General features: G+C 39.4%; 1 protein-coding gene across 1 annotated transcript in view; it reads right to left on the bottom strand.

Annotated features, from left to right (window-relative positions):
• ITGB6 (integrin subunit beta 6) overlaps window positions 1–27,726 on the bottom strand; it is a 46,800-nt gene that overhangs the window by 8,499 nt on the left and 10,575 nt on the right. The window contains exons 4-12 of the mRNA XM_083350824.1: window positions 25,697–25,943; window positions 24,101–24,266; window positions 23,368–23,529; window positions 22,054–22,149; window positions 17,332–17,421; window positions 15,673–15,807; window positions 12,380–12,806; window positions 10,338–10,560; window positions 6,628–6,728 (exon numbers count right to left, since the gene is read on the bottom strand). Of these exons, the coding sequence (XP_083206950.1) occupies window positions 6,628–6,728; window positions 10,338–10,560; window positions 12,380–12,806; window positions 15,673–15,807; window positions 17,332–17,421; window positions 22,054–22,149; window positions 23,368–23,529; window positions 24,101–24,266; window positions 25,697–25,943 (1,647 nt within the window). The remainder of the gene's footprint in view (window positions 1–6,627; window positions 6,729–10,337; window positions 10,561–12,379; window positions 12,807–15,672; window positions 15,808–17,331; window positions 17,422–22,053; window positions 22,150–23,367; window positions 23,530–24,100; window positions 24,267–25,696; window positions 25,944–27,726) is intronic.

Raw genomic sequence — 27,726 nt, forward strand, 5'->3', positions numbered from 1 at the left:
TGAAAAAAGTGATTTATGACCATTTTTCATACTTACAACCATTGCAGCATTGCCATAGTCACATGACCCAAACGCAGACTCTTGGCAACCAACTCGTATTTATAATGGGGTCCTGTGTGATAACCTTATGTCACCTTCTGACAAGCAAAGTCAATGGGGAAGCCAGATTCGCTTTACAACTGTTACTAACTTAACAATTGCAGTGGTTCACTTAACAATTTATTTATTCGAACAAGCCGGCCTGGTTTGATGGGTTTGGGGTTTTAATTATTGATTTTAACTAATTTATTGTATCGGGCACAATTGTTTGTTTTAATTTTTGTATTTTGTACTTTTGGTATTTATTGCCCTGTACACCGCCCTGAGTCCTTCGGGAGAAGGGCGGTATATAAATCAAATAAATATAAATATAAATATAAATATAATTGTGGCAAGAAAGGCCGTAAAATGGGGCAAAACTAACTTAACAAATGTCTCATTTTGGAACAGAAATTTTGGGCTCAATTGTGGCCATAAGCTGAGGACTACATATAAACTTCATTAGAGTATACATGGTGTCTTTATCTTTTCCCTACTAGTAGAATGTCTAGATCAGGGGTGTCAAACTCAATTTCATTGAGGGCCGCATCAGCATTGCGGTTGCCCTCAGGGGGCCAGGTGGGTATGGCCAGGGTGGGCGTGGCCTACTGGGTGGGCGTGGCTAGAGTATGTATGGCCTACTGGGTGGGCGTGGCCAGCTCTACATCGTTCGCATCAAGGGTGCCTATGGGGTCCTGGGTGTCGGGCGTGCTCGGCCCGACTTTGTCCCGTGTAGGGGGTTACCATCAGCCCGTCGTCTAGCTTGGATGTTCCTCACGCACGTATATCGACTGCATGGAGTGCCGCGGCGTGTGATTTCGGATAGAGGGGTGCAATTCACCGCCCGGTTTTGGAGAGGGTTCCTGCGTCGTATCGGCTCGTCCCAGGGATTGAGTACCGCCTATCATCCCAGTACCAACGGGGCTGCAGAACGAGCCAACGCTGCTGTAGAACGCTATTTGCGGAGCTATGTTTCTTTCCGGCAGACGGACTGGGTAGACCTGATAGCGCTTGCTGAAGTCGCATACAATAACGCAGTGCACAGCAGTACCGGCTTCTCTCCATATCGAGTGGTCACTGGTCACGAGTTCGTTCCTTTCAGTGAATGCCCTCAGGAGGAGGCGACTCCGTGCTCCCCGCTTGACTGGATGCATCAAATCACGGCTGCCTGGGGGGCGGCGAAGGAAGCGTTGGAGCGGTCCGCCATGGCGACTAAAGCACAGGCGGACAAGAAACGGAAACCCTTCGCTACACCGCGGGTGGGGGACCTGGTGTACTTGTCCACCAAGTATATACGGTTACAGGTCCCGTGTCGTAAGCTAGGACCCAAATACCTCGGGCCGTTCCGGGTGGTGCAGGTGGTAAACCCGGTGACGGTGCGGCTACAGTTGCCTAAGTTTTTGGGTAAGGTCCACCCGGTGTTCCATAGTAGCCTGCTGAAACCTGCTCCAGCGGCTACCGCGGCAACAGGGGAGGGGGGTCCCGGGCCAGTCCACGCCGACCAATATGAGGTGCAAGAGGTCTTGGACTCCAGAGTACGGAGGGGCGCCCTACAATACCTCCTTCGGTGGAAGGGGTACCCGGTGGAGGAGGCAACGTGGGTGTCGCGGGAGGACGTCCATGCTCCCCGTTTGATCCGGGCGTTCCACCGAGCCCACCCTGGCAGGCCGGGGGGGGGGGGTTCTGGGGGTGTGTGCACAGTAACTGATGCTATAACCCTGTTTTCTACTTCTGCAGGAGGACCCTTGGTAGGGGGGGCGGCATGTCGGGCCGAGCACGCCCGACATTCGGACGGGCCGCGGCCGCGGGGTGACTCACCGCGTCACCAGACTCACGCAGAGCGCTCCATTAGGCCCCGAAGCCTCCCGCCGGCGCCCGTCATCTCCCGGAGGGCCAGGACGGCGTTCGGCCCTCCCCAGCGCTCTGGCGACCGCGGCAACCCTCCAAGCCCCGAAGCTTCCCGCTGGCGCCCGTCGACCCGCGGCAACCCACCAAGCCCCGGAGCCTCCCGCCGGCGCCCGTCGACCCGCGGCAACCCACCAGGCCCCAAGACTTCCCGCCGCCGGCCGTCGACCCGCAGCAACCCACCGGGCCCCAAAGCTACCTGCCGTCGCCCGTCGTCTCCTGGAGAGCCGGGTCTGCACGCGGTCCTCCCCAGCGACCCGGTAACCGCACGGAGCGACTCACCGGGCCGCGAGGACGTTCGCAGGCTCCCTCGCCTCTTCTCCATGCTGCCGGGATCCAGAGACGATTGGCCACGCCCACGCCATTCCGACGGATCGGGGAATGGGCCAGCAAGAAGAACGGTGCAGCAGCGGGCCGCCTCCCAGCTGGGGAGGCCGCGGACCAGCCAGTCGGGCTACAGGGACTGCTTACGGGCCGGGAAGGGGCCGTGCGAAGGACTGGGTGGTGGCTGCCCGGCGCTTGAGCCGCGGGACAGGAATGGGTGCTTGGGCGGGTCAGGGAGTGACAGAGACGACCGGCGGGTCGGGAGGGGGTTTAGCGAGCAGCTCACGGCGGTCTGGGGTGGTGAGGGGAATGAAGAGTCATGGCAGGAACCTGGGGGAAAAGAGGGAGGCTTAGGCTGGGGGGTAACTTACCGACTGCGTTGGTGGTGGGACGGGAGCCAAAAGGAGGGGACCATGGGAGGCGGGGTTTAAGTAGGGTGGGGGCGTGGTGGTGCAAAGTAGGGTGTGGTGGTGGGAGTCGGCCTTGCCGGCTATTTAACCAGCGTTGACTGTGCTGTAAAGTCAACGCTGACTTCATTTGTCTTTGAGCGAACGTTTATGTGGATAATAAACACGGCTTAGAAGAACCAGCTCCCGTTCCGGTTTCACTCCTTGGGTGCTTCGTCGGACGGGGTCTGAAACTGGGCAGGAGTGGGACAGATCTGAGGGTCTCTGGCAGAAGGAGGGTCTCTGGGCCACGGCCAAGGCAGTGGGGGCCGTTCCCTCACTGTTTCCAGGATGGCTTCGCGGGCCGCATGAAACCACTTCGCGGGCCGGATCCAGCCCCTGGGCCTTGTGTTTGACATGTCTGGTCTAGATGATTTTCAGTGTAGAGGATATTCCCTTATAAAGATACTAATCCTTTTCAAGAGGAATGCCATTTATTGCTGACAGAATGCTGCTGTTAAAAAAAATAGTATCATGTACACATGTCTAATAACTAAAAAGAAATCATGATAGGAATAAAGAATGCACCTCAAGGTAACATAGATAAAATGTAAGGTATTCCCAGTTCAGTAATCAATGCTTTCACCTAGATTTCCTCAGGCACAGTCCTTTTGATGTTTATTCAAGCAGCTTTAAAAAAGGTGGAATATGCATGAGGGAGCAGACAACATAAATAAGAATGAAATCTGAAAATGTAGACCCCTAGGCCAATCATACCAGAGGCTCCATGTCTCATCAATATTACTCAAAATAATAATAATTGATTCTGAATTTCCTGTGAAATCTATAGCCATGTTAGAAAAAGGATTCTATGGGGAGCCATTCCAAATAAAGTGATTTGTAAGTTTCACATTGCACCATAGCTTATCTGTATTTTTATAATATATGGCATTGTTCTCATTGCCTGCCTACATTATATTTTTTTTCAGAATAAGCTTTCACCAAAGTTATCAATCATGTAGACATTTTATTAAAGTAAGCAGGATATGTTTTTGGAAAAGTGAATAGGAAATAGTTGTTTAATTCCGCCCCCCCTCTTTTTAAAATGGTATCTCCCCAGGGAAAAGGATTTTTTCTAAGCTATTCTAAAGACATCCCCCACCACCACCACCAGTTTTTGTGGAAGAGGTAGTATGTTAGGCCTGTGAAACAAAAACATGCAGATGTTTTCTAATACCAGAATTAAAACCATTTTTTAAAAGATAACTTGAAAAATCAGATTTTACTTCATTGCTTTAGCAAAATCAGGCTATCTTGTATTTGTTCTCACACTAGGTTTTTTTGTTTATAAATTATGCTGATCCGATTAAATAGTTGAGAGTAATATCCTGTAACAGGTATATAACATGATATGCAGGTCATATAAACACTCACAAGGTTATTTTACCCCAAGCAGTTTCTGTTTCTCCAAATATTCTCAAGCTCTAAAATAATACTTTTTGTCACACCCACCATATTTAAAAATTTACATACCAGCACAACAGAATGCATATGTTTTTGGGTTGTTTCCATTTTTGAAATTATGCTTTGCTATGTTCTTAGCAATTTGTGGCAATCGGTTTCAAGTTGCAGTTGGTCTAGCAGCTGATTTGAATGTTGCACATTATTCTGTTTGTCTGAATTAAAAGTGAGCTCATGTCTGCAGAGTGTGGATAGCAACTTTGATTGTTTTGCCTGTGATCAACCACTACAAGTTACCGTTAGTGTTCATAGTGATCTCACATAGCAGATAAAAAGTTCTCCTTTTTCTCATCATTTAGATAATTTAGAGCAGGGATCCCCAAACCCCGGTCCATTGCCCAGTACCGGGCCGCAGCATGCCAGCAACCAGTCCACACAAACAAGGAAAGCCCTATCCAAAGGATGCAGGCAGCACACAAAACCACACCCCCTCCGGTCCATGGAAAAACCTCTCTCCACGTAACCGGTCCCTGGTGCCCAAAAGGTTGGGGACCTCTGATTTAGAGAATTATATTTCTTGATAGGCAGCTTAAGGACATATTTGTCTGGGAATCTCTATTGACATCATTAATATAAGAACTGATGAATTTAGCTTACATAATTTGAAATGCCCCTTAAATTGTGAAAGATCTCAAGAGAGTAGACAAACATCTAATCTATTAGATGTTTGTATTATATTATATATAACATAACAAAGATGTATATTATAAAACCCATCTTTCTATGTACCATGGAACATCATTTTAAGGAGGCTGTCACTAGATAACTTAAGCGATAGTGGAACACAATACTGGAATCTTTTTGTACACTATAAAACACAGTAGCCTCAGGATATTAAAGCAGTTCAGTGTGTTTGGATTAAGATTTACTGAACGGCTGGCTGTTATGGCTGCTGGCACCAGAACTAGATTACATTTTTAAAAAAGCAGCTGTCATGTAGATTGGAACCAAGAGGATCTTTCAATCTGTGTGGTCCTATACAAAGCCTCAATGTCCATCTCCCCAGAGGAGAGGCTGACTTAGCTGAAACTTCCCAGAAACATTGTGGCTGAACTGGATCTTTTTTATTACACAAGAAAGTAAAAGCCACAGACAGTCTCGGATTATTAAGGCCAATTCCTATGTTTATATTTTCGCTGAATTACAAATCTATATCCTCTTCTCATATTTTCCCCTGTGTTACAATGGCTCGCTAGTAAATGTCCATTCCTGGTTTATCTCCTTTGCATTTCTATCTGGGAATCTCTTGCAAGAAATGTAACACTGATGCCAAAGATAACTTCTGAGACAACCTCTAGATGCCCCCAATGGAATAATTCAAGTAGGGTAATTAGCCCTGAGGGTATTGTGTTTGTTGGGCATCAAATGCATACATCAAACTCCTATTGCCATGTGTATTCTGACTTCATTCTGTACATCTTTTAAATTGTATTATTTATTTTCTTATTCTTACATTTAGTGGTTTTGACTTTCACATTGTGGGAGAGTTTCAGTTGTTTAGGTGGTTTAGAAATATATATCAATAAGCACACGCACGCACACACACACACACACACACACACAATGAAAATTTTCTTTGTTCCCTTTTTCTTTCTCACTAATACCCAGCTGAATTCTGGTCAATCTGGGATGCTGAGAAGAAATATTTACTGTTTGAAACGTGGAAATAAAACCCTGAGGATCTGCCAGTAAAGAAAGATTGAGAAGGGAGGAAGAGCAAATAAGAGTAGATGTAATAGCTTCTTTCCCATCTTTTATATTGAACTGAGTTTTCTGTGTACTTCTCCCTTTAGTAACAGTCCAGCTTCACAGCCAAGGATGTTCATAGCACAGAGATAGGAACAAAACAGGACCAGACTGATTATTAGGAAGAGTAGTGCAACTACTTTATGCAAATATATTCTAAACACAGTTACTGATTCTAACTATCATTTCAACTATTCAGCTGTACTTAGTATGCAATCCACCCTTGGATATCTATTCCTACTCTGTTGTCTCAGGTGTGGAGGACACTATTTTATCTTATCAACACAGTTAATTAAAAAAACCCTCAATTGTCAGTCTTGTCATCTTTTGTAAGGCAGACTGAAGAGAGTAGACAGCGTTGAAGCCATTACATCTTCACTTTCATTGTGATAAATTGCAAATAAATCACAAAAGAACATCAGCAAACAGACAAGCAAATGCAGTATTGGAGCCCTGACCCTGAGTAGCTTTAGCTTATTGAAAAATTTCCAAGAGGGACAATTGTAAATATACATATAATCATATAACCTATGCGCACACCACACACACACACACACACACACACACACACACACAGAGAGAGACACACACACATATCCCATGCAAGCAGCAAGACCTAGTAAACCTATTGCTACACCTAATAATAGTGAAGCAATAAAGTACAGACCTTCATCATGACTGATTATTGCGTCAACCAATTTACATTTTTCAGCACAGTCTTCCTGATCCAGTAGATCAGCAGAAGCTAGATAACATTCCACACAGCTCCTGAGAAAGATGGTGCAATGATTTATCAATTTCCTTTGCATTAAGAATAAAAAGAGAATACATACACAGCCACCATTTTTAAGCACATTATGAAATATCTGCAGTAATGAATAAGTAATTCTCAGCATTTAGAATATACCACACAGAAAAGGAAATAAAAAAAATCTGATGGTAAAAATAACTCTTATCCCTTTTCTCTCTTTGGATGCTCACCAGATAAAAAAATAGCTTCTCATGGGAACCATGAGAATTATTTTGGTTATCTCGGCTCATAACAATGATGAGCGAGTTTTACAATTTTAAAAGCTGGACACTGGAGGGGTCTAGAGATTCTAAGAAGAAGAAGAAAAAAAAATGCAAGTCTGCCTTTGTGTTGATTAACTTGGATATACCAAATGATATAAACCATCATAAAATTGGAAATATCAAAGGAGATTATTGAAGGATGGAGCTACAATTTAGTAGCTACAGTGCCAAAAGTGTCAAGTGATATCTGATTCTATGGATAAACTACTGTATATCTAACAGGTAGTAATGAAGGAGTGACAGATGTAGACCAAATTTTGTTTGGCAAGGTATAGAAAGTACAGAAGGTAGAATTACAAAGGACAGGCCAAGAAAATGATTTGGGAAAGGATGTTTTATTGTTTATATAAACAATAAATTGGCTGAAGTTTTAAAAATGAAAGGGAGAATACAAATAATAGAGTGACCTGGAAAATGGTTTTTTATTGGCTCTACAAAGAGGCATATTAAATTCTTGAAGAAGTCTGTGTGATGGGATAAAGAAGAATTGAAAAGAAATCAAATTCTACAACAATATTTGAATGAACTAATGTTTAAGACTTTTAGAAGTAAAAGGAAAGAATATAAAATTGATTACTTTGAATAAATTTAAAATAAACCTTTCTCTGCAAAGTTTTGTCCATTCTTTACAGAAATTTTGCTGACACCAGGATTCAAAAGTTGGATGTTTTATGGATTTGTTTTATAGATAAGGGATGGGATATGGGACGAATAGATACCGGTTGGTAACTTATAGAGAATGAAGAGTTACTGAATTTGTCTATACTTGTAATTAAGGTTGGAAGTCACTTCTTTATATATTTCTTTTTCTTTATCATATTCTTTCTTTTTTCCACTTTTTATTCTCTCTTGCTATTGTTTTTCCCCCCTTTAATTTAGTTTGCATTAGCTTTTAATACTGAAATCAAAATGTTTAATAGAAAATTATATGCCAGAGCCCAGTCACAGCTGTGTCAGCAAGTTATTGGTCGAGGAAGCATGCCAGAGTGTATTTAGATTCTGTAGAAGAGGAAAAAGACTATTTAAAAAATGGAACAGCTTAAGGTGACTTTAACCTTCTACAGTATGAGCTGGTGATGAGAAGAAGGCAATTTCATGAGAACATGACAGGAACCCCCCCCCAAATAACCCTGGCATATTTGTGGTTTGGTGCAGAATAAAGAGGAAACTTAATATCTGAGAAGTTAAAATTTATATATATATATATATATATATATATATATATATATATATATTAATAGATTGGTACACTACAGATATGTAAATCAGCTGAATTATTTGAGCAGTAATAAAAATCCCTGAATTGATCAGATACCTAAACAAGCTGGTCAGAAAGTTTAGTTAACGAGCCAACTGAGGTAGGAGCTAAGCCTGAGCTTTTTGGTTGAAAAAAGAAAAAAGACCAGAAAGTGGGCCAAAGTTATTCTCCCACAGCCAGTCCCAGAAATGACTAACAGTAATTTCTGGGACTGGAGGTCAAAGAGGACGGTCTTTGACTTCCAGCTGGAGGTCAAAGAGGACAGCACAATCCTCTCACTTTCACAACATGTTTCACTTGTATACCACCCAGAGTCACTCTGTGAGGGAGATGGGAGGTTTCTAAGTGTGATATATAAATAAATAATCAGCAGCTGTACTAGCAAATGTGCCTCACAAACCTGGCTGACTTTAAATGTGCCTTGAAAGTATCCTGATATCTGGCATTGCCATGGTTTTGCAAATCAAGCTACAACATTGTAGCAGCACTGGCTGGTGTTTAGCAATACAGTTAAGATGTAAAATGAGTAATTGAAGTTTGTGGTTTTGATTTAACAACTGCCTTTATTTATAAAACAACTGCCAGGCAACTTCCTCTCAGCTTGAACAGAAATAGATATCTGAAATTGTATCAGGACATGTTCCCAATGCTTCCGGATGTTTTCGGGGAAAAACAGCTTGGATATAGATGGAGAATGTAAAGTTCAGACAGATTTAAAAAGGTTAGTCTGATTAATTATTATTGTGAATTTGGCAAAGTAAATAAAAAACTTTCCTGGGAATGTACACAGAGAATAAGGAAGCTAATGATAAATCAAGAAGGACCCAGGTTCAATTCCTCACACTTTACTGAGGAAAAAGCTCAAGTGAAATCAGTAATAACAGTTAGATCATGAATGTAACTAGCAATCAGACTGCTAACATAGAGAAAATGAAATTACTAATCCTTTTCATAGTTCACAGCAACAATAAAATGAAGCCTTTAAAGAGCATTTAAAGAAAGCAAGTACTGTAGGACTGCTTAGAGAGGAAGATTAAAATATCTACACTGAGAGTCATCATCTTCATCATAAAAGACCTCTGGTGACATGGACAAAGCAACAACAGAATAAGCCTTTCTGAAGGCTACTTTGGGCAACAGACTACAGTAAATTGGCCCATACCCCATTCATTTTACTGCTGCTTATCAGAGTAGTTGCTTCAACCGGTCTAGGTTTTGGGCTTCTTGTGCAGCCATTTGTTACCCTAACATACTTTGAAGGGTCCTCAGAATTAAGTGGCTGGGCTTCTGCCTATTGCTGGAGAAAGAACAGGTGGGAAGTCCTCATGGATGAAGACAGCAGGAGTGGGTGGATCCTCCTCTGACCTCAAGCATCAGGTCTTCTTGGGTTGTGTTTGTTCTTTTTAGAAAGTCCACAAAGAGAGAGGAAGCCAATCCCAGTATGAGAAAGAAGTAAAACGCCCTCTTGCTGAATTGGTAAGTAGCAGGTGACAGGATGTTCTCCAGCCATATTTTTCAGGCTGAAAGTGATTAGCATGTCAAAGCCGAAGTTCAAAGAGTGGAAGATTAAAAATTACAGTTTAGCAGCAATATTTGGAAGGTCTCTAGTATTTATAACCAAGTTTTGATAGGCGTATATGGGCCTGGGGAGTTAGGTCATACACACTGCTACTTTACACCACTTCTCATTTTCTGACACAATACTTATGCATTATTGGACATTTACACTAATAACCAACCTCATTGGAATTCCTCAGATTACAGTATCCTTTCAGGGTCAAATCACCCTAATTGAGGAAGAAAACGATTAACATGAACCTCAGCATGAAATTATTGTAAATAAACACAAATGTATTAAATGTATAGATAAGAGAGCATGTAGCATAATGAAAGGGATACAAAATGTATTAGGATTTAATGGACTAGGGAATACACAATTACCAATAGAAATAGTGAAGAATGTTCAGTTCCTCTGAAAACCTATTGTACATTTAGATATGTGACAAAAATAGACTTTTCTAATCATACTCAAAGAAACAGCTTACCATTTGGAGCTGCAAGGATCATCATATGTAGGATATTTTTCACAGACGTTGCCTGAAATCCCAGGATTTGTGCATATACATTTTCCACACATACATTTGCCTCTCCCACTGCAGATGATGCCATCATTAGAAATACAAGTCTTGGTATCTGTGGTACAGTTACAGTATTCACCTGTCCAGCCATGGTGGCAAATGCATTGACCACAGTCACAATCCCCATTACCTAAGAAAAAAATAGGGAAGTCAACCCTACTTCAAATGCTTCCATCATTGCCTTTGATTCCTAATTCTTGAAAATTGCCAGCAATCTTCTGTAGAATGTTGTATGAAGACATTATTTTACACAACTGGAAAGAAACGTTCCAACTAAGTACCATATTAAAGTTCTTTGTTAGGACTACATAGAATCACAAGGTAGGGAGCCAGCTGTTGAGTTTCAAACCCATAGTACTTTATTGGTAGAAAGCATGACAGATGTCTCATCAGGTAGGTAAGTAGGTAGGTTGATAAATAAGAGATAGATAGATAGATAGATAGATAGATAGATAGATAGATAGATAGATAGATAGATAGATATATCCTAAGATATAAATGAATGAAAATAAAACATAACTCTTTATTCCAAACACAGAACTCATCATGTTTCATTGCCTCACTGAAATAGCCTTTCACAATCTTTTGCCTTCCAAATTTCATTGGCTAAAATAGCCAGTGATGTTGAGCTTTATACTGTTAGCAATTCTAACAGTATAGAGGGAATTGTATTTCAGCCCATCTACCAACCTCAGGTACATCTACAGTATCTTTGGTGCTAGCTAAGGTCTTTCCCACAGTTTACAGACTAATTCATGTGATTGCTTACTCAGAATAACAAAATTCCACAACCTTCAGAGAACTTCAGATCTTCCCAAAGAAATGTGCACAAATGCTTTTGTTTCTTGTGGAGTAGTTGTATAACACTACTAGCAAAGTGCCACAAGAGAAATGCATTTGGAGCTGACATGAGAAAAGAGGATATTAAGGTTCAATCCTTAATCTTCAATTCAGCCAACATATCCAAATATATTTTGCAAATTACTTATCAGTGCACAAATGCATTTTATATTCTCTTCCCAATGACCTTTGTACCCCTCCTGTATTTTAATTCCTCCCCATGGAAAAGATTTGAATACAGTGTTTTGTCACTGTAATGATGGCATATTCCTATAAATTCCACAGAAAGATGGTTGTATTATTAGTTTGTCATAATGTTTATCCAAAAATAAATTCTGCTAGATTCTATGGAGTTTATTTACAGGTAGGTGAAGGGAGACTAAATTTAGAAAAGCTTTCTTTAAGAATATAAATCAAACAATACTTCATGGTTTCCAATAGAAAAAACATTAACATATTGTCTATTAGAAGGTTTAGATCTTTGAACATTGCCTTTCCTTCACACCTTACATACATCATTTTAAATACAATAAACTATTTAAAACAATAAATATTTACAATAAAAGAAGAAATCCTGGTTCAACTGGAAATGTTTAAAAGCAAAATGAAGAAGTATATTTCTTGATTTCTTTAAAAAAATGTATTATAATTCAAAAGAAATATGCTGAGAAATTTCATAGTGGCCCTTCCACAAATGCATACACAATGATTTAATGGATCCTTATTTAGTGGACTTTATGGTAGAATAACCCAAATTTCCATCTGTACATCATCCCCGAATGACCAAAAAAGAAAGAAAGCCCAATGCATGTGGAACAGTCTAGATGAGGTACTTAACTTTATGTTAAATTGGGTTACGCTTACATCAAATTAGGTTATTTGTGTAATGATGTATGTAAGGTATGAGTGATATGCTTTCTGATTATCAGACTTTTCAGAAGCATGAACTCCCATTCCCTGAAAGAATCCATTTAATCAAGACTGTCTTCAGCATGTCCACATGCAGTTGTACATGATACACATCATTGCATAATATATAAACACTTTCAATACCTTACTGTATGCCTATTATGTAGTTACAAGGAAAATACAATTTAGAGCAGACTTACCTCCACAGACCTGCCCTCTAAGTCTGTCACAAGAGAAATCATCACATTCACAGTATGGGCCATATATCTTTCCATATGCTGAAAGGTGGCAAATACATTGTCCACAATAGCAGTCACCTCTTCCATTGCACAAAATCTGTTCTGGGAAACTTTTACAGGACTCTGTACTCAGTGCATCTTTTTCGCTACATTTACAGTCTGGACCCAGGTAGCCGGGGTTACACACACATACCCCACACTCGAAAGAACCATTCCCGTAGTTGCACTTGGAGTTGTTCACCTCCACTTCCTTCTGACAATGACAGCTGCATTCAGGCTGGATCTCAATCTCCAATGCTTCATTTAGACCAGTGGGCTTGATTAGGACTTTCCTTCTCCCTTCACTGCAATCTGAAGGGCTTAAACCTAAAGTCACATTGAAAGTGACCTAAAGAACGGAGAGGAAAAAGCACCCGTGTGAATGACACCCTTCATCATTTTAGCATTAAAAAAAGGTAAAGGTTCCCCCGCACATGCGTGTTAGTCGTTTCCAACTCTAGGGGGCGGTGCTCATCTACGTTTTAAAGCCGAAGAGCCAGTGCTTGTCCGAGGACGTCTCCGTGGTCATGTGGCCGGCATGACTAGACGCCAAAGGCACACGGAACGCTGTTACCTTCCCACCGTAGTGGTCCCTATTTTTCTACTTGCATTTTTACGTGCTTTTGAACTGCTAGGTTGGCAGAAGCTGGGACGAGTAACAGGTGCTCACTCTGTTACGCGGCACTTGGGATTCGACCTGCCAAACTGCCAACCTTCTGATCGACAAGCTCAGCGTCCTAACCCACTGAGCCACCGCATTTTAGCATACAATGCACAAAGTAAATATTTAAATATAAACTAACTTGGAAATATTAACTGCCTCCGTTCATGAAATATAGGGTAGATATGTTTGACATACTGTTTTATAGCATAAAATCTCAAAGCTGAGAAGCTGGAAGAAGGCAACTCTTCCCGTCTTGCTGCCAACAAAATAACATAGATGTGTCTTCAGGAGTTGAGATCAACTCAGGGACCTATTTACCTTCATTGGAATGTTTCTGGATAAAATATGAAGTGTAAGTGCTTTGAATATATGGACATAAACCATAGGTTTCCCTGAAATCATCTGACACAGGAGACTTGAATGAGGATGACGAAGTGTAGCTCCTGCAAAATTATGCCTTTTAATAAAATTTGTTGGTTGTAAACAAATATAAATAAAGGCATAGAATCGGAATCACATGAAGTGTTAGTAATACTTTATAAATCCTTAGTACAAGTCGTCCTCAATTTACAACAGTTTGTTTAGTGACCATTCAAAGTTACAGCAGCACTGGAAAATGTGACTCATGACCATTTTTCACAGTTACAATCTTTGAAGCATCACGTGATCAAAATTCAGACGCTTGGCAACTGCTTCATATTTATGACCATTGCTGTGTCCCAAGATCATGTGACCCCCCCCCTTTTGGGACCTGACAAGCAAAGTCAATGGGGAAATCAAATTCATTTAACAACTGGTTTACTAACTTTCAAAAAAATGCAAAGAAGAGCCTGGAGACAAAAACATATGAAGAATGGTTGCAGGATTTCGGAATGGCGAGTCTAAATAAAAGGAGGACTATGGGTGAGATGATAGCAGTATTCCAGTATTTGAGGGGCTGCCACAAAGAAGAGGGGGGCAACTTATTTTCCAAAGCACCAGAGAGCAAAACAAAAAACAGTGGATGGAAACTGATCAAGGAGAGAAGCAACCTGGAATTAAGGGGAAACTTCCTAACAGTGAGAACAATTAGCCAGTGGAACAGCTTGCCTCCAGAAGTTGTAGGTGCTTCATCACTGGAGGTTTTTAAGAAAACACTGGACAGCCACCTGTCTGAAATGGTATAGGGTCTTTGCTTGAGCAAGGGATTGGACTAGAAGATCTCCAAGGTCCCTTCCAGATCTATGCTGATTAATTGAAATAGTGCTACTAGAGTCCTGAATTTAGGTGACCGTACTGTATGTAGGCAAACTGAATTCCTCTTTTGCCTCCATGAAACTTCAAGTGAAGCAATCCATAAAGTAAAACTACAAGCAAAGCAACTCCCCACCCCATTTCTAAGCAGTGGAGAATTTTCACTAATATTGATTAAGCAACGTTATCTATCAAGACCCATGAACCATACCTTCTCTGTTGTGATATTTGCCTTCTGAAATGAGATCCAGCGAAGATTCATGATCCCATTCTGATGATGTTTCATAAGGCCTTGAAAACTTGGTTATTCTCTCAGGCAAGGTGGGTGTGCCCTCCCTAGTTAAATATGTTTCAATGTATATAGGCTATTGTTCAGACAGATGCTATTCTGTTTGTTTATATTGTACCGTGTATTTTCTATATTATTTGATTTAAATTGTCAGCTGCTCAGAGTCCTCTGGAGTCATGTGATGCCTAAATCTAATCAAATAAACAAAAAGAAACCTTCCATCCAAGGAAAATAGCTGTTCTCCATCATGATGTTCCAGCTGATTTGAAAGGAGCAGCTAACTAGCACGTAATCTACAGCCCTGCTCCCTTTTCTTTACAGACCATATGATCAATATAAGGGGGAAATCCATGTGGTATAATGGTTAAGGTATTAGAGTAGGACTGGGGAGACCTGGGCTCTAGCTTGTTCTCAACCATGGAAGTCCAAAGGTTGAAGACGGACTAGTCACTATCTCCTAGCCCAGGGGTAGGCAACCTTGGCTCTTTTATGACTCATGGACTTCAACTCCCAGAATTCCTGAGCCAGCCATGCTGGCACAGGAATTCTGGGAGTTGAAGTCCACGAGTCATAAAAGAGCCAAGGTTGCCTACCCCTGTCCTAGCCCAACCTCCTTTGGAGAATTGTTATTCATAGGGAAAACAAAGCATCACACATGTTGACTTGAGCTCTAGGAGGAAATATGCAAGACATAGAAGAAGCCTTGAGCCTGCCAACTGATGGCTTGTTTCAATGAAAATGCATTTTAATATCTCAATATTTGCCATGCCTCTTGACCACTAATTTATACCAATTGGGAGTCCATATTAAGACTGGGATGGAAGGCAATTTGTAGTTTTTCAGAAGTTGTTGAACTCTGGTGCCTAGCAATCCTGTTCAAGATAGCCAATGGAGGGAAATCCTGGGACTTGGAGTTTACCAATACAATACTCAGCAGGTCACAGGTTTATGCCAAATCCCATTTAGGGATCCCAACAGCAATTGGCTTTGCAATGGGGAATTACACTGATGAAATCATAATCTACTTACCTGTTCTCCCACTTTAATATGAGAGCATTTCTTCTGGTGTGGAAAGGCAGAGCCATGGCTGCAGATGGCAGTGAAAGCAAGTTTCAATCCAGCTGTGTCCCCTAGCACCTCCAGCTCTATCTCAGACCTGAGTGACTTAGACACAATAGTTGACACCATGTCATTGGAAAAGTAATGCCTGATAATTGTAGAACAGATAACATCCCTTTATAGTCATGAGTTGCCATTGTTATAGTCTGATCTATACCATCTGATAAAATATGTACATGTACAGCTACAGTGAAAATAAAATTCTCCAATATTCATCCTAAAATGTTGTATAAACCTCAGAAAAACTGTCAATACTTATATCGGTCTTCTTAGTATTCTCCAGATGTATTGGAATACAATTTCTATTACCCACAACCTTCATTACCATTTGGAGGGCAAGAGGCTGAGAAAGGCTGCTAACACATGCAAATGTGTGAGAAAGTGGATGGTTTCACAAACTGTACTAAGCCTAAATATGACTTATTTGGCAAGGACCATGTGAGAACATATTGTTTTTTGTAAACCATAGTTTTATGGGTATTTTGGGTGAATCTCATCAATTTTGGTTTATTCAACAAAGCAGGAGTAGAATGCATTGGCATTCTTTTGAACATTAACTGCTTAGTAAAAGAAAATGTGGGAGTAGCAATCTTGCTATTTTTAATAATTTGATTTTCTGACAGTCTGGAATTTTATATAGGGTAAACTTTGAACACTTTGAAGACATCAAACATTTGATTAATGTTCTTTATAGTTTTTGATTTCTCAAGGCGTGTACTTATATGCTTGGTAAAATCTATGACAGGGAATATGAAAAGGGAATATGAGAAGACTGTACAACAAATATTTTGACAATTCAGACTTCCTTCTTATGCTTATTTTCTGTGGAATATTTACAAGTCAACACATCTGTGAATAATAACCTCTTGAATTTCTGCCACAATTTTAAAATGCTTCCATCATTGTAGCAATTTTAAAATGGAAACCCCTACCACTTAAGAAACTTTAAGTGAATCTCTTTTTTGAGTGCAAAGGACAATTGGGATCATATTTTTAGTTCAACAAACTGCCAGACCACCCTCTGATCAGTATATTCTAAAGAAAAGCAGAAAATTCAGCCATTCTCTAAAATTTGACATTTTTACACACACGTATTTAAGAGCTCATACCATCAGGATATTCTTCCTAATATTCAGCCTAGATTTGTTTTCTTCTGCTTTCAACCAACTGGTCTAAAACATATTTTTAAAAAGACTAGGCTGAAGCAGTCATAAGATAAATGTGTAGTGTAGAAATAGGATTAGAAACTTATTGCTGTGTAAATACACTACATTAAGCATCTGGCTAAAATCGTATATTATGAAGAGAAAAGACTCTTTTTTTTTCTAACCATGATCCCCGCAACAAGCCATAGTGATCTATGCTTGTAATCTATACTTTACATTTTTTATGACTTTGTCTGAGTTTTTATTTGCTAATAAAACATTAGAGATAACCAATATTTCAGAGAGGGAATAATGCTATATCCAAATTAATTTCTTTATAAAATTACAAAAATATGAAACTTTACTTGTGGTATTATCTTATTTATTTTTTCCCAATAAGGCAACTCTTATTAATTTTACATACCTTATATGCATCTATAATCAACTGGAGGACATTTCCAGAATCATGCTGTAGTCTTCCAACAGTAGCTCCAGGAATAAGATCTGCATATTGCTACAAAATAAAATTATAACCTTCCCTCAGGAAAAAATGATCAAATATATAAGGTCACCTGACAGATGGTAAAAAATAAATATGCATCTTGGCCTCTGGTAAAAATATCAACATTAATCCCTTCATTTTAGGGACTTGTATTATTTTTCCCCAATAATTTTTTTATTTCCAAAATTAAAGTACAAAATCAAAAGAAAAAGGAAAAAGGAAAGAATAGATAATAACTACAAAGACAAAAAAGTATATAAAACAGAATGTCAAACATGCACATAAAATATCTTCCTGGTTGAATACTAATAAATATGTTTCATCGGTAATAATTACTATTCCCCTCCTTGCAAAGCAAGTTCACAATTTATAACCCCTTTTAACTCTTTTTTTTTAAATTCCATTTATATCCCGCCCTTCTCCGAAGACTCAGGGCGGCTTACAAGCTTAGCAGTAGCCTTGTTGTTAGCTGCGAAGTCGTGTCCAACCCACCGCGACGCCATGGACAACGTTCCTCCAGGCCTTCCTGCCCTCTATCATCTTCTGGAGTCCATTTAAGCTCACGCCTACTGCTTCAATGACTCCATCCAGCCACCTCATTCTCTGTCGTCCCCTTCTTCTATTGCCCTCAATCTTTCCCAGCATTAGGCTCTTTTCCAGTGAGTCCTTCCTTCTCATTAGGTGGCCAAAGTATTTGAGTTTCAACTTCAGGATCTGGCCTTCTAAAGAGCAGTCAGGGTTGATCTCCTCTAGGACTGACCGGTTTGATCGCCTTGCAGTCCAAGGGACTTGCAGGAGTCTTCTCCAGCACCATAGTTCAAAGGCCTCAATTCTTTGGTGCTCAGCCTTTCTTATGGTCCAACTTTCACTGCCATACATCGCAACTGGGAAGACCATAGCCTTGACTATACAGACTTTTGTTGACAGGTTGATGTCTCTGCTTTTTAGTGTGCTGTCTAGATTTGCCATGGCTTTCCTCCCCAGGAGCAAGCATCTACAGTCCCCATTTGCAGTGATCTTGGAGCCCAGGAAAATAAAATCTGTCACTACCTCCATTTCTTCCCCATCTATTTGCCAGGAATTGAGAGGGCTGGATGCCATGATCTTGGTTTTCTTAATGTTAAGTTTGAAGCCAACTTTTGCACTCTCCTTCTTCACCCGCAACAAGAGGCTCTTTAGTTCTTCTTCACTTTCTGCCATTAGAGTGGTATCATCTGCATATGTTAGGTTGTTGATATTTCTCCCAGCAATCTTAATTCCAACTTTTGATTCATCTAGCCCTGCCTTTCTCATGATGTGCTTTCCATATAAGTTAAACAGGCAGGGTGACAATATACAGCCTTGCCGGACTCCTTTCCCAATTTTGAACCAATCAGTGGTTCCGTGTCCAGTTCTCACTGTTGCTTCTTGACCTGCATATAGGTTTCTCAAGAGACAAATAAGCCACAGTTTGTTGTGATCCACACAATCAAAGGCTTTAGCATAGTCAATGAACTTTTAACTATATTTGCAAAATTACTACATAACATTAAAAAATATCACAAGTGTAGAAATCTATTCTCAATCAACTGTTTTGATCTATCATCTATCTACTATATAAAAAAGCAATCAACAGGTAATTCCAAGAACAAAGGTAAACAAACTTCAAAGCCCTCTGTTAACAATCTATTATTGTACTTAATTCACAGAAAATCCACAAGCAGCTTCTAATCTCCCATAAACCCACTATAACCATTGTCTCTGATCCATCCAGGATCAAATACCATAGGTTTATTCTTAATGGTTAAAAAAAATCCCTCCAGTTTACCATCCATTTTCTTTAAAATTATAAATGGGACCTTTCTAAAAAACTGCTTCTCATTTCTCACAAACATTATAATGCTTTAATAGAATTGGATTCGGAAATGGAATTAGTTAAAGATTGTATGGTAAAGTGGGCCCAAAATATTCAAGAACCGATTCCATTGGATACATGGGAGGTAATTTGGGCTAGAAATGTAAAATTTACTCAGGCCCAAAATTTAAGAGAAAATTTTTATAAAATGTTTTATAGATGGCATCTGGATCCTAAAAAGTTGTCTTGTATGTATCCTAATTTACAGCCCAAATGTTGGAGATGTGGCAGTTTGGATGCTACTTATTTTCATATTTGGTGGACTTGTAGAAATATAAAAGCTTTTTGGATTAAAATTTGGTGGAATATTCAAAAGATTTTCAAGAGAAAGATAAAGTTTACTCCACAATTATTTTATTGGTACAGATTGTGATATCAAAGAAACTAACTTGATGTTGAACTTGATAACAGCTGCAAGGTTATTGGTAGGGCAATATTGGAAGAAGGATAGCTTGCCTACTATAGAAGAGTGGACGCTTAAAGTGTCAAATTTAGCAGAAATGGCTAAGATTTCTGCTTATCTGAAGGATCATTCACAAGAAAGATACAGTTCGGTCTGGAGAAGATGGATAGATTATATTCAGAATAAATATGGGACTAAAAAGTTCCATTTAGTTTATGAATAAATTTTAGATTGTTATTATTATTAATAGTTTATTATAGTGGAATTCTTATTAGTTTTAATTACATGGTATTATTATTATTTCTATATTGTATTGTTTAATAACCTGGATATTAATTTGTTTATGTTTTTACTATTATTATTTTTACTTTTATTTTGCTTGTATTTGTGTTAAAGGGGAGTTAAAGCGCATTACGAACTTGGTTATTTATATAGTTGGTTAATGTTAGTTAGATTATGATTATTATATTTGTAACCCTGTACTCAGCTCTGGGAAGTGGGGGAGGGAGAGGTTTTTTTTTAGGGTGGGTTGGTTTTGGGGATTATATTGTAACTTTTATAAAACTTTTTAATAATAAAAAAAAGCTGGAAGTCACTCCCACTGCCACTAACTTTTTGCCTACCTACAGTTATTCTGTTTCTCTGTTTAGGTAAGAAAATATCTTTGAAAAGATGATCCAATGGATCATGGGCTGTCTAGCATTCTTTTAAAAGTACAAAATCCAGGAGCCACTAGATAATTGTATGACACATCCCCCGTTAGCTATATTAAATCCACATTGGGAGCCACATTTGAGTGAGTCTTATTCAGTGCCTTGAGATTGAGGAGATTTAACTAAGGCTGTAAGATTATATCTACTTTCCTTGAAGTTTCACTGAACTCAACAAAAACTCCTTTCATACAGATGTGGATAGGAATGTGCTGTAAGCCGCACATGGCATTATTAATGGGGCAAATGTGGTTTGACAGTTTACTCTGAAAGCTGTTTGGAACATGACTGAACACTAAGGGAAATGCAGTCCATTCAAGAGATGAAAGGTTGGGGGTGGGGGTGGAGAACGGATGGACAGATTCTTAGATAAGGACTTTCTGGCTTTCTCTATCTATTATTTAATCTTGAGATAGTCACCACTCACTGATCACAACGTCACATTTTCTTTGGAATTCTACACCCTTTGCTATCTCTCTGTACTTCCCCTATTATATGAACAGTTTCACATTACATTATTTCTATTATCACCTCAGAGTTCCCAGGTGTTTTTGTTTGTTTCCCAGGAACATTAAATCAGGTTTTGTCATATTCAAAACTCCCATTTTATTGCTTTCTTTGGATAGTTTGTTTGTTTCCCTTTTTTAAAATAAAATCCCTGCTGTTTTTGTGTTTCTGCTATATCACTTTGTTTGCTACCATTGAGTGTGGAATTAGATTAAGTACCTGCACACGTGCTAAATTTATCCTACTTCAATGAGATTAGGATTCTGAATCTAATAACATTTCTGATTAGAACATTGAATTAATTTTTGGGTTACCATCTATCCCTTTCATCTTAATATTTATTTATTCGACTTAGAAGGCCACTTTAAGCCTCTCTGTGTTGTGTGTAACATTAAAAAAGTAGGAAGAACTTCAGCTGAAATACACAGTTCTTCTGGTAATGCTGCCTCTGCTTCCTCAGCTCCCCCCTGCCTGACGCTCTGAGCTACTCCTTATTTTCAAGCCAGTTGAGAACAAAGCTGTGCTAGAGCGCCTTGTGAGCCAATCAACTGTTCTGCAGCTAGTAGCACAGCCCAGTGGCAGCAATGGAACTGGCAGACCTCCTTTTAAAACATTTACCAGCACACCACTGAGTTCAGGAGTTCAGGAATGTGCAGGGACCATATCAGTCCAACGTACTCTCCTCAATGTAAAAAAAAAAGCCAACCAAATTTCTTGATGGACAACAGAAGATAGTCACTAAACGATGTATTACTGGATCCGGATATGGTGTCACAACCAAGCACCCACACCAAGGGCCATTGCAGAAACCTCCACAGTGTCCAGGCTGGCTGGGTCACTAGCTGAAATGGAGATCATGTTGTGCCAGCCTTGGCATTGGCTCCTCAATCCACCAAGATGGTGGACTTCCCCGCAACTCAAGTGGGACAAGACTGTGGCCAGTGCTGCCAAGCCTTTTGGAGTTTCCAAGAGTTCAGTTCAGCCCCAGCAATTCTTGAACGTCAGGCAACAAACAGTATGGCCCAACTTCAAATAACCTCAGTCTCTTCATCCCAGAGCATTTTTCAGACACCATGTTGAATGGGCAATCTAAGAAGAATGTGAAAACCAGGAAGATTTAGATACCTTACCTGATACAAATGAACTTGTTCCTTGGTGACTGCAAAAATTAACAGAATGTTGTTTTGCACAATTTTCTCTTTCAATTGTCCTAAAGTTGGATATTCCTGAGAAAAACAAAAAGGACAATCCGTCTTAACAGAGATATATCAACTTTAAGTTAAAAAATAACTTACAAGTGCACAGTAAGCACGTGAACAGTGCCAGATAAAAGACTCACATACTGAGGGCAGACAGCACACAGTAGGTTAATCAAAGGATAGATCCTCCATAATGCCTTTTTTCACCTTGACAGAAGAAAAATATTAACCCTTGAATTAAAGGTTACTCTTCCTTTATGGAAAATGTAAATTCATATTTAAGAAAATGGGAATGGAATAGAATCTTCATTACTGCTTTTGAAGAAATGGCGCCTTGTGGTGGGATAAGGCTCAACAAGTTGCTGATTATTTGGTGGTGTTTTTGTTTTGTTACATATTATGTATTTTACCTTCATCATGAAATTAAAAGGCTTTGATGGGAGTGACATGGAAGCTTAACAAATAAATAAATACAGCTGTGTAGACAGAAAGGCAGGGAGCAATACTTCGTTTGGAGTTCATCTGCGTCAGCCACACAAAATTATGAAGCCCAGGGCACAGAACTGGGGAAAGGCTGCATTCAGCACTTTCACACTTTCACAAATTTGAGGTGCTCATTCAAACAGACTGTGTGAAGAAAAGTGTCTTCATCACACTTGGATAAGCATCCACACTGGAGCAAGGAATGGCTTATGTTGAGGGCTCTTCATCTAACAATAAACTGTGTTTTTAAAACATTCTTTGAAACCCCAAGAAAACCATTGAGCAGTGGAGCTCGTATGTAAATGAATATGTATTGAAGGATCAGAAAAATAGAGCAAGAAATACAGTATAGGACATCCCCAACTTTTAAGAATTCATGATATAGGAATGGAGTTAGAAGCCATCTCAATTTGATATAACAAGATGATGCTTTTTAAAACAGTTTTGGAATGCCTCTTATTCAGAAAATTAATGTCCCTGTGGTGGCAAAAGATTTTATTGCTTTCCATTCTCCTAAAGTAGTGCAGGATAGTTTTCAAAGAGGAGATGTCCCTAACCCTGCATGAAATAGAGTTCTGTGATAAAAAGTAATTTTATTCTAATTCATGTGAAAATGGCCTTGTACAAATTATATTTTCTATGTTCATTTTAGAATAGTTTAAAAGGCATAATCTATGGAGTTATAGAAATGTAATTTCTAACACGATGAAATGTACAAGACTGGAGAATGGGAAAGGATTGAATAAAATAAGACGCAATTACCAAAACAGTTGACATGGAGTATTCATTCTGTTGATCCAAATGGCATTTTCCATCATTTGGAATAACTATTCCTGCTAATTTACTATCCATCCCAAAATGAGAATCAGCATCACTCACAAACACTAACAGATGTAATGAATCATTTCTCCAGCCAATTTTTTCCTGCAATAAAACATTAATAAGCGATGACAGGGAATATGAGATAAAACAATATATACAATATTTTGATATTATATAGAAATACGAAATATGATTTATCTTATGATTAAAAACATGCCAAGGTCTACTCTATAAAAGGATGGAAATTAGTATTCAGATTTTGCTGCCTGAAGTGAAGTAGTAAATACCACTCCTCAGTAAAACTGCAGAGCAATTAAAGTCAACTATATTGTCTGAGTACTTGAGGTAGAGTATAATAAATGATATACATAATCAGCAATTCAGAATATTATTTATTGGCTTTACAAGGCTGCCCAACTCCATAGCTTTTAGAGAAAACAGTAAAACCACAATTCACATAATCTGCAAAAGGTAATTCTTTAAACAGATTAAATCCTACAGGGAGCTTAACACCCACCCTAACCCAAGAGTTGGAGGAAAAGCCAGGTTTTTAAACCCTTCTTGAATATTGTGAGGTACTTTCATATGGGATGTTCTGATCTAAGGTGAAGCTAGCAATTTAGCTAGTTCATTTATCCCAAATCAACATGAAACACAGATATAGTTTCTTTACCTTACAAACAGCTGCCTGCATAATTGCGTCAAATCCTCCTTCTGGAGTATCTAAATTTGCAGTGATTTTCTGCTTTTTCACAATTTCATTGAATCTTTCTGAGTCATTTGTCAATGAGAGAACATGCTTGTATCCAAATGTTGGCAAACAATCAAATGCGTAATTTCTGTAAAGAAAAATGCTTATGTGTTTATAAATAACAACGAAGGTCACATAAAAAAGCTTTAGGGTTGAGGTGCATTTGGTATGGCCCTTTATTCTTTTCAGAATTCAGCAATATGATCTTCAGATGAATTATAGTTTATATGATTGGTATCTCCCTGAAGATGTGTTCAGTATGTTATAGCTGAGTGATGGGATTTTGAACCCACTATTCCTAGGACAACTGATTATATATTGATGCTCCAGAATAAAGCACAATTTACATTTGGTGAGAAGCGTTACTTGCAGAGAAGCCACTATTTCCTAAAATAGCAATAGTATTTAGACTTATATATCCCTTCATAGTGCTTTACAGTCCCCTCTGAACAGTTTACAAATATGTCGCGCATCCTTGCCAGATCAGAAAGTGGAAGGTATTTTCCTGTTTATTGAGATCAGTGAGAATATAATTAACCAGGATAATTCTACAGTTGTAGCTTTGTATTCCTATTGTAGCTTTGAGTATGTTGAGGAATTCAAGAAATCTTGTTAGTTCATAGATGCTGGAATGCCCCGACACATGTTCCACCAGTAAAGTTTCACAGTGCTTCATGGAGTAGCCTGGTGCTACATATGATAAGTTTTCAGTTGCCCTTTCAAGGAGCATAGCATCCTTAGCTTATTTGCCAGAAGTCTAGATAATCATCATCCCCACCCGTACATAAATGAATAGTATGGAGAAACTGAAATAAATAATATCCAAACTGGATTCTCTGGAATCTAGGCTAGAGACCATTCCCCAGCATCCAGTCGGAACTGAAGAAGCTTCTTGGATGAGAAGCAAAACGTCTTCAAGGAAAACAAGAAAGTCCAGTTGCCTCATGAAAAAAGCACCCTTGGAAGGACCAGAATGATTAAAGAAGGACTAGAGAGCCCATAAGGCCACTATATCTGATCCATCAAAGCTTTCTTCAATCCTGAAGTTTCGGAAAGGATGATGAAAGGTGGGTCTAGAGCAGGGGTAGGCAACCTTGGCTCTTTTATGACTCGTGGACTTCAACTCCCAGAATTCCTGAGCCAGCTATGCTGAGGGGAAAGGGAGAGTTTCCAAGCTGAGCCATGCTGGCTCAGGAATTCTGGGAGTTGAAGTCCACGAGTCATAAAAGAGCCAAGGTTGCCTACCCCTGCTCTAGAGTGTTGCCTTGAAATGAATTGATTTAGTATGCATTGTCTGTGTGCATAAGATGGGGGGGGCAGGGTTCTGATTGCATGTGAAAGGACTACTGGAGGCGACGTCTCACTTTCAGCAGTCCCTGATCTGTTCCCTGGGTGGGAAAAAACCCCCTATTTCTATATTAATGAATTCATCGAACTGCATTTAAGGAGAAATATCTCACTTAAATTCAAACCATGTTTCTAAAGAGTCAGAAGAAACGTTTGAACTATTCTACCAACCGGCAAGGATTTTGTAGCTCTTCCGTCAGAGTATTGATGAATGGTAAAACTGGTTTTTCAACAAAAGACCCAAAGCCTATCTGAAAGCTACTTGCGAGCTTAGACATTTCTTTGGATAAGGTAGACCCCAGCTCCTTAATGGATTTCAGATCATCATTCATAGAAGCTGAAAGGTCCATGAGATAGTAGAGATCAACCGGATAATCTTCAGTCTGACGAACATTGATCTGTATCGTTTCTTCATTTCCTTGTGGAGCCAAAGGGAAAACAGGAAACAAATCAAACAACTGTGGTTAAAAGGGGGAAGAGCAAGTACAAGTATTGACTGGGCCTCTGTATTCTCCATGCTATATGATATTATTCTGTGACAAAGAATATCTCAGCAGTAGCATTAACTCTATTAATAATTAATTGTCTGATATGGATAGTGAAAAACAACTGCAAAATATAATTGAAAAAATATGCTTTATGGACAGACTACTACAAGAAACAACAAAGTAAAAGTCGGAATGACTAGCTCAAGGTAAAAAAAAAAATAACAGCCCTGTTTTTCCCATCCCATTGGCCGGGGATGCTTCATTCCTGTAGAAGCATCAGAAGTTTTGTTTTGCTACTGATATTTTTCTTCTAGTTTTGAGAAGGGGTGGAGCCACTTTTCAGCAAACCTAAACTAAGCACTGTACTATGCTTTGAAGCTTTGCATCCTCATGTGTCATTCACTCTGTGTACAGTATTCATTCATTCATTCATTCTGGAGTTTCCCATATTTCCAGAAAATAAGATGGCAGAGAATTCCACCCAGCCTAATGCTGTTTTGCCAAAACAGTTCTGTGAAGCATGGCATAAAGCCTGTGGCAGTCAATGCACAAAAAAAGAAAAAAGAAAAGAAATTGGGAACACACTTTTCAATAAGGCTTGGGCCACCTGAGATCACATATCTACTTTTTTGAAAATATTTACACTTCTGATTGTCACAGAACTGTATTTGGTCTAATACTGTATGTTATTGGCAAAGTCCAATGCTACTAACTATTGTTACACAATAATCTTTGTGGCATTTTTTATCTGTCATGTGCATCACCAGGAGAACACCTGAGTGAAAGCAGTGTATACATACTTCTAGGCCTGAGGGCCCCATATGAATTTTGAGCGACCTTCACTCATCTGTGATGGGCTGTGATGACCCAACTTGCTAATAGGCCACATTCGAAAAAGTAACGGATGAGGCCAGAACAAAAATGTAATGTTACATTTAATTTCAAACTAGTGTATTTCATTTAAATATTAATGCACATGTGATTCATTAATATTACATTAGAATACAATAGATATGTATATGTTTAATGTTAAGCTAGTTAAATATTACCTTTGTACTCCCTAAATTCATATACTAATATAAATCATATTGAAAACTATTTTCTGGTAATGTAGTTAAGGATTTCCTCCCTGTAGCACATACAAAAATTACACTGTGCTAATGGCTTCTAAATGTTGCTGGAATAGAGCTGGTAGGGAACTCAGCAGCCATCTTTGTTTTATATAAAATTCACATCTTGTTCTATGTTCCCTTTTACCCCCACTGGCTCTTAGTGGTCTGAGGCTTCCATACTCAGTTTGTCTTATGGTCAAACTTCTCAAACTACCATCAGGATTAGAAATCATCAATCCAAGGAATAAGGACCCATGACCTCAGATTAGCAAGATTTCTTAGGAGTTGGAGTGACAACACAAGGATTCCAGTGAATAACTTTACTTTCAAAAAAAAATAATCCATATATCATGTTCAAGAGAGCCAGTTTGCTGTAGTGGTTGACTGCACTGGCTAGAAACTGGGAGGCCATGAGTTCTAGTCCTACCTTGGGGCATAAAGCCAGCTGGGTGACCTTGGGCCAGTCATTCTTTTGCAGCCTTAGAGAGAAGGCTATCTGTCTGTCTGTCTGTCTGTCTGTCTGTCTGCCTGCCTGCCTGCCTGCCTGCCTGCCTGCCTGCCTATCTATCTATCTATCTATCTATCTATCTATCTATCTATC

This window comes from Vipera ursinii (genome assembly GCF_947247035.1).
Source record: "Vipera ursinii genome assembly, chromosome: 1".
Taxonomy (NCBI): Eukaryota; Metazoa; Chordata; class Lepidosauria; order Squamata; family Viperidae; genus Vipera; species Vipera ursinii.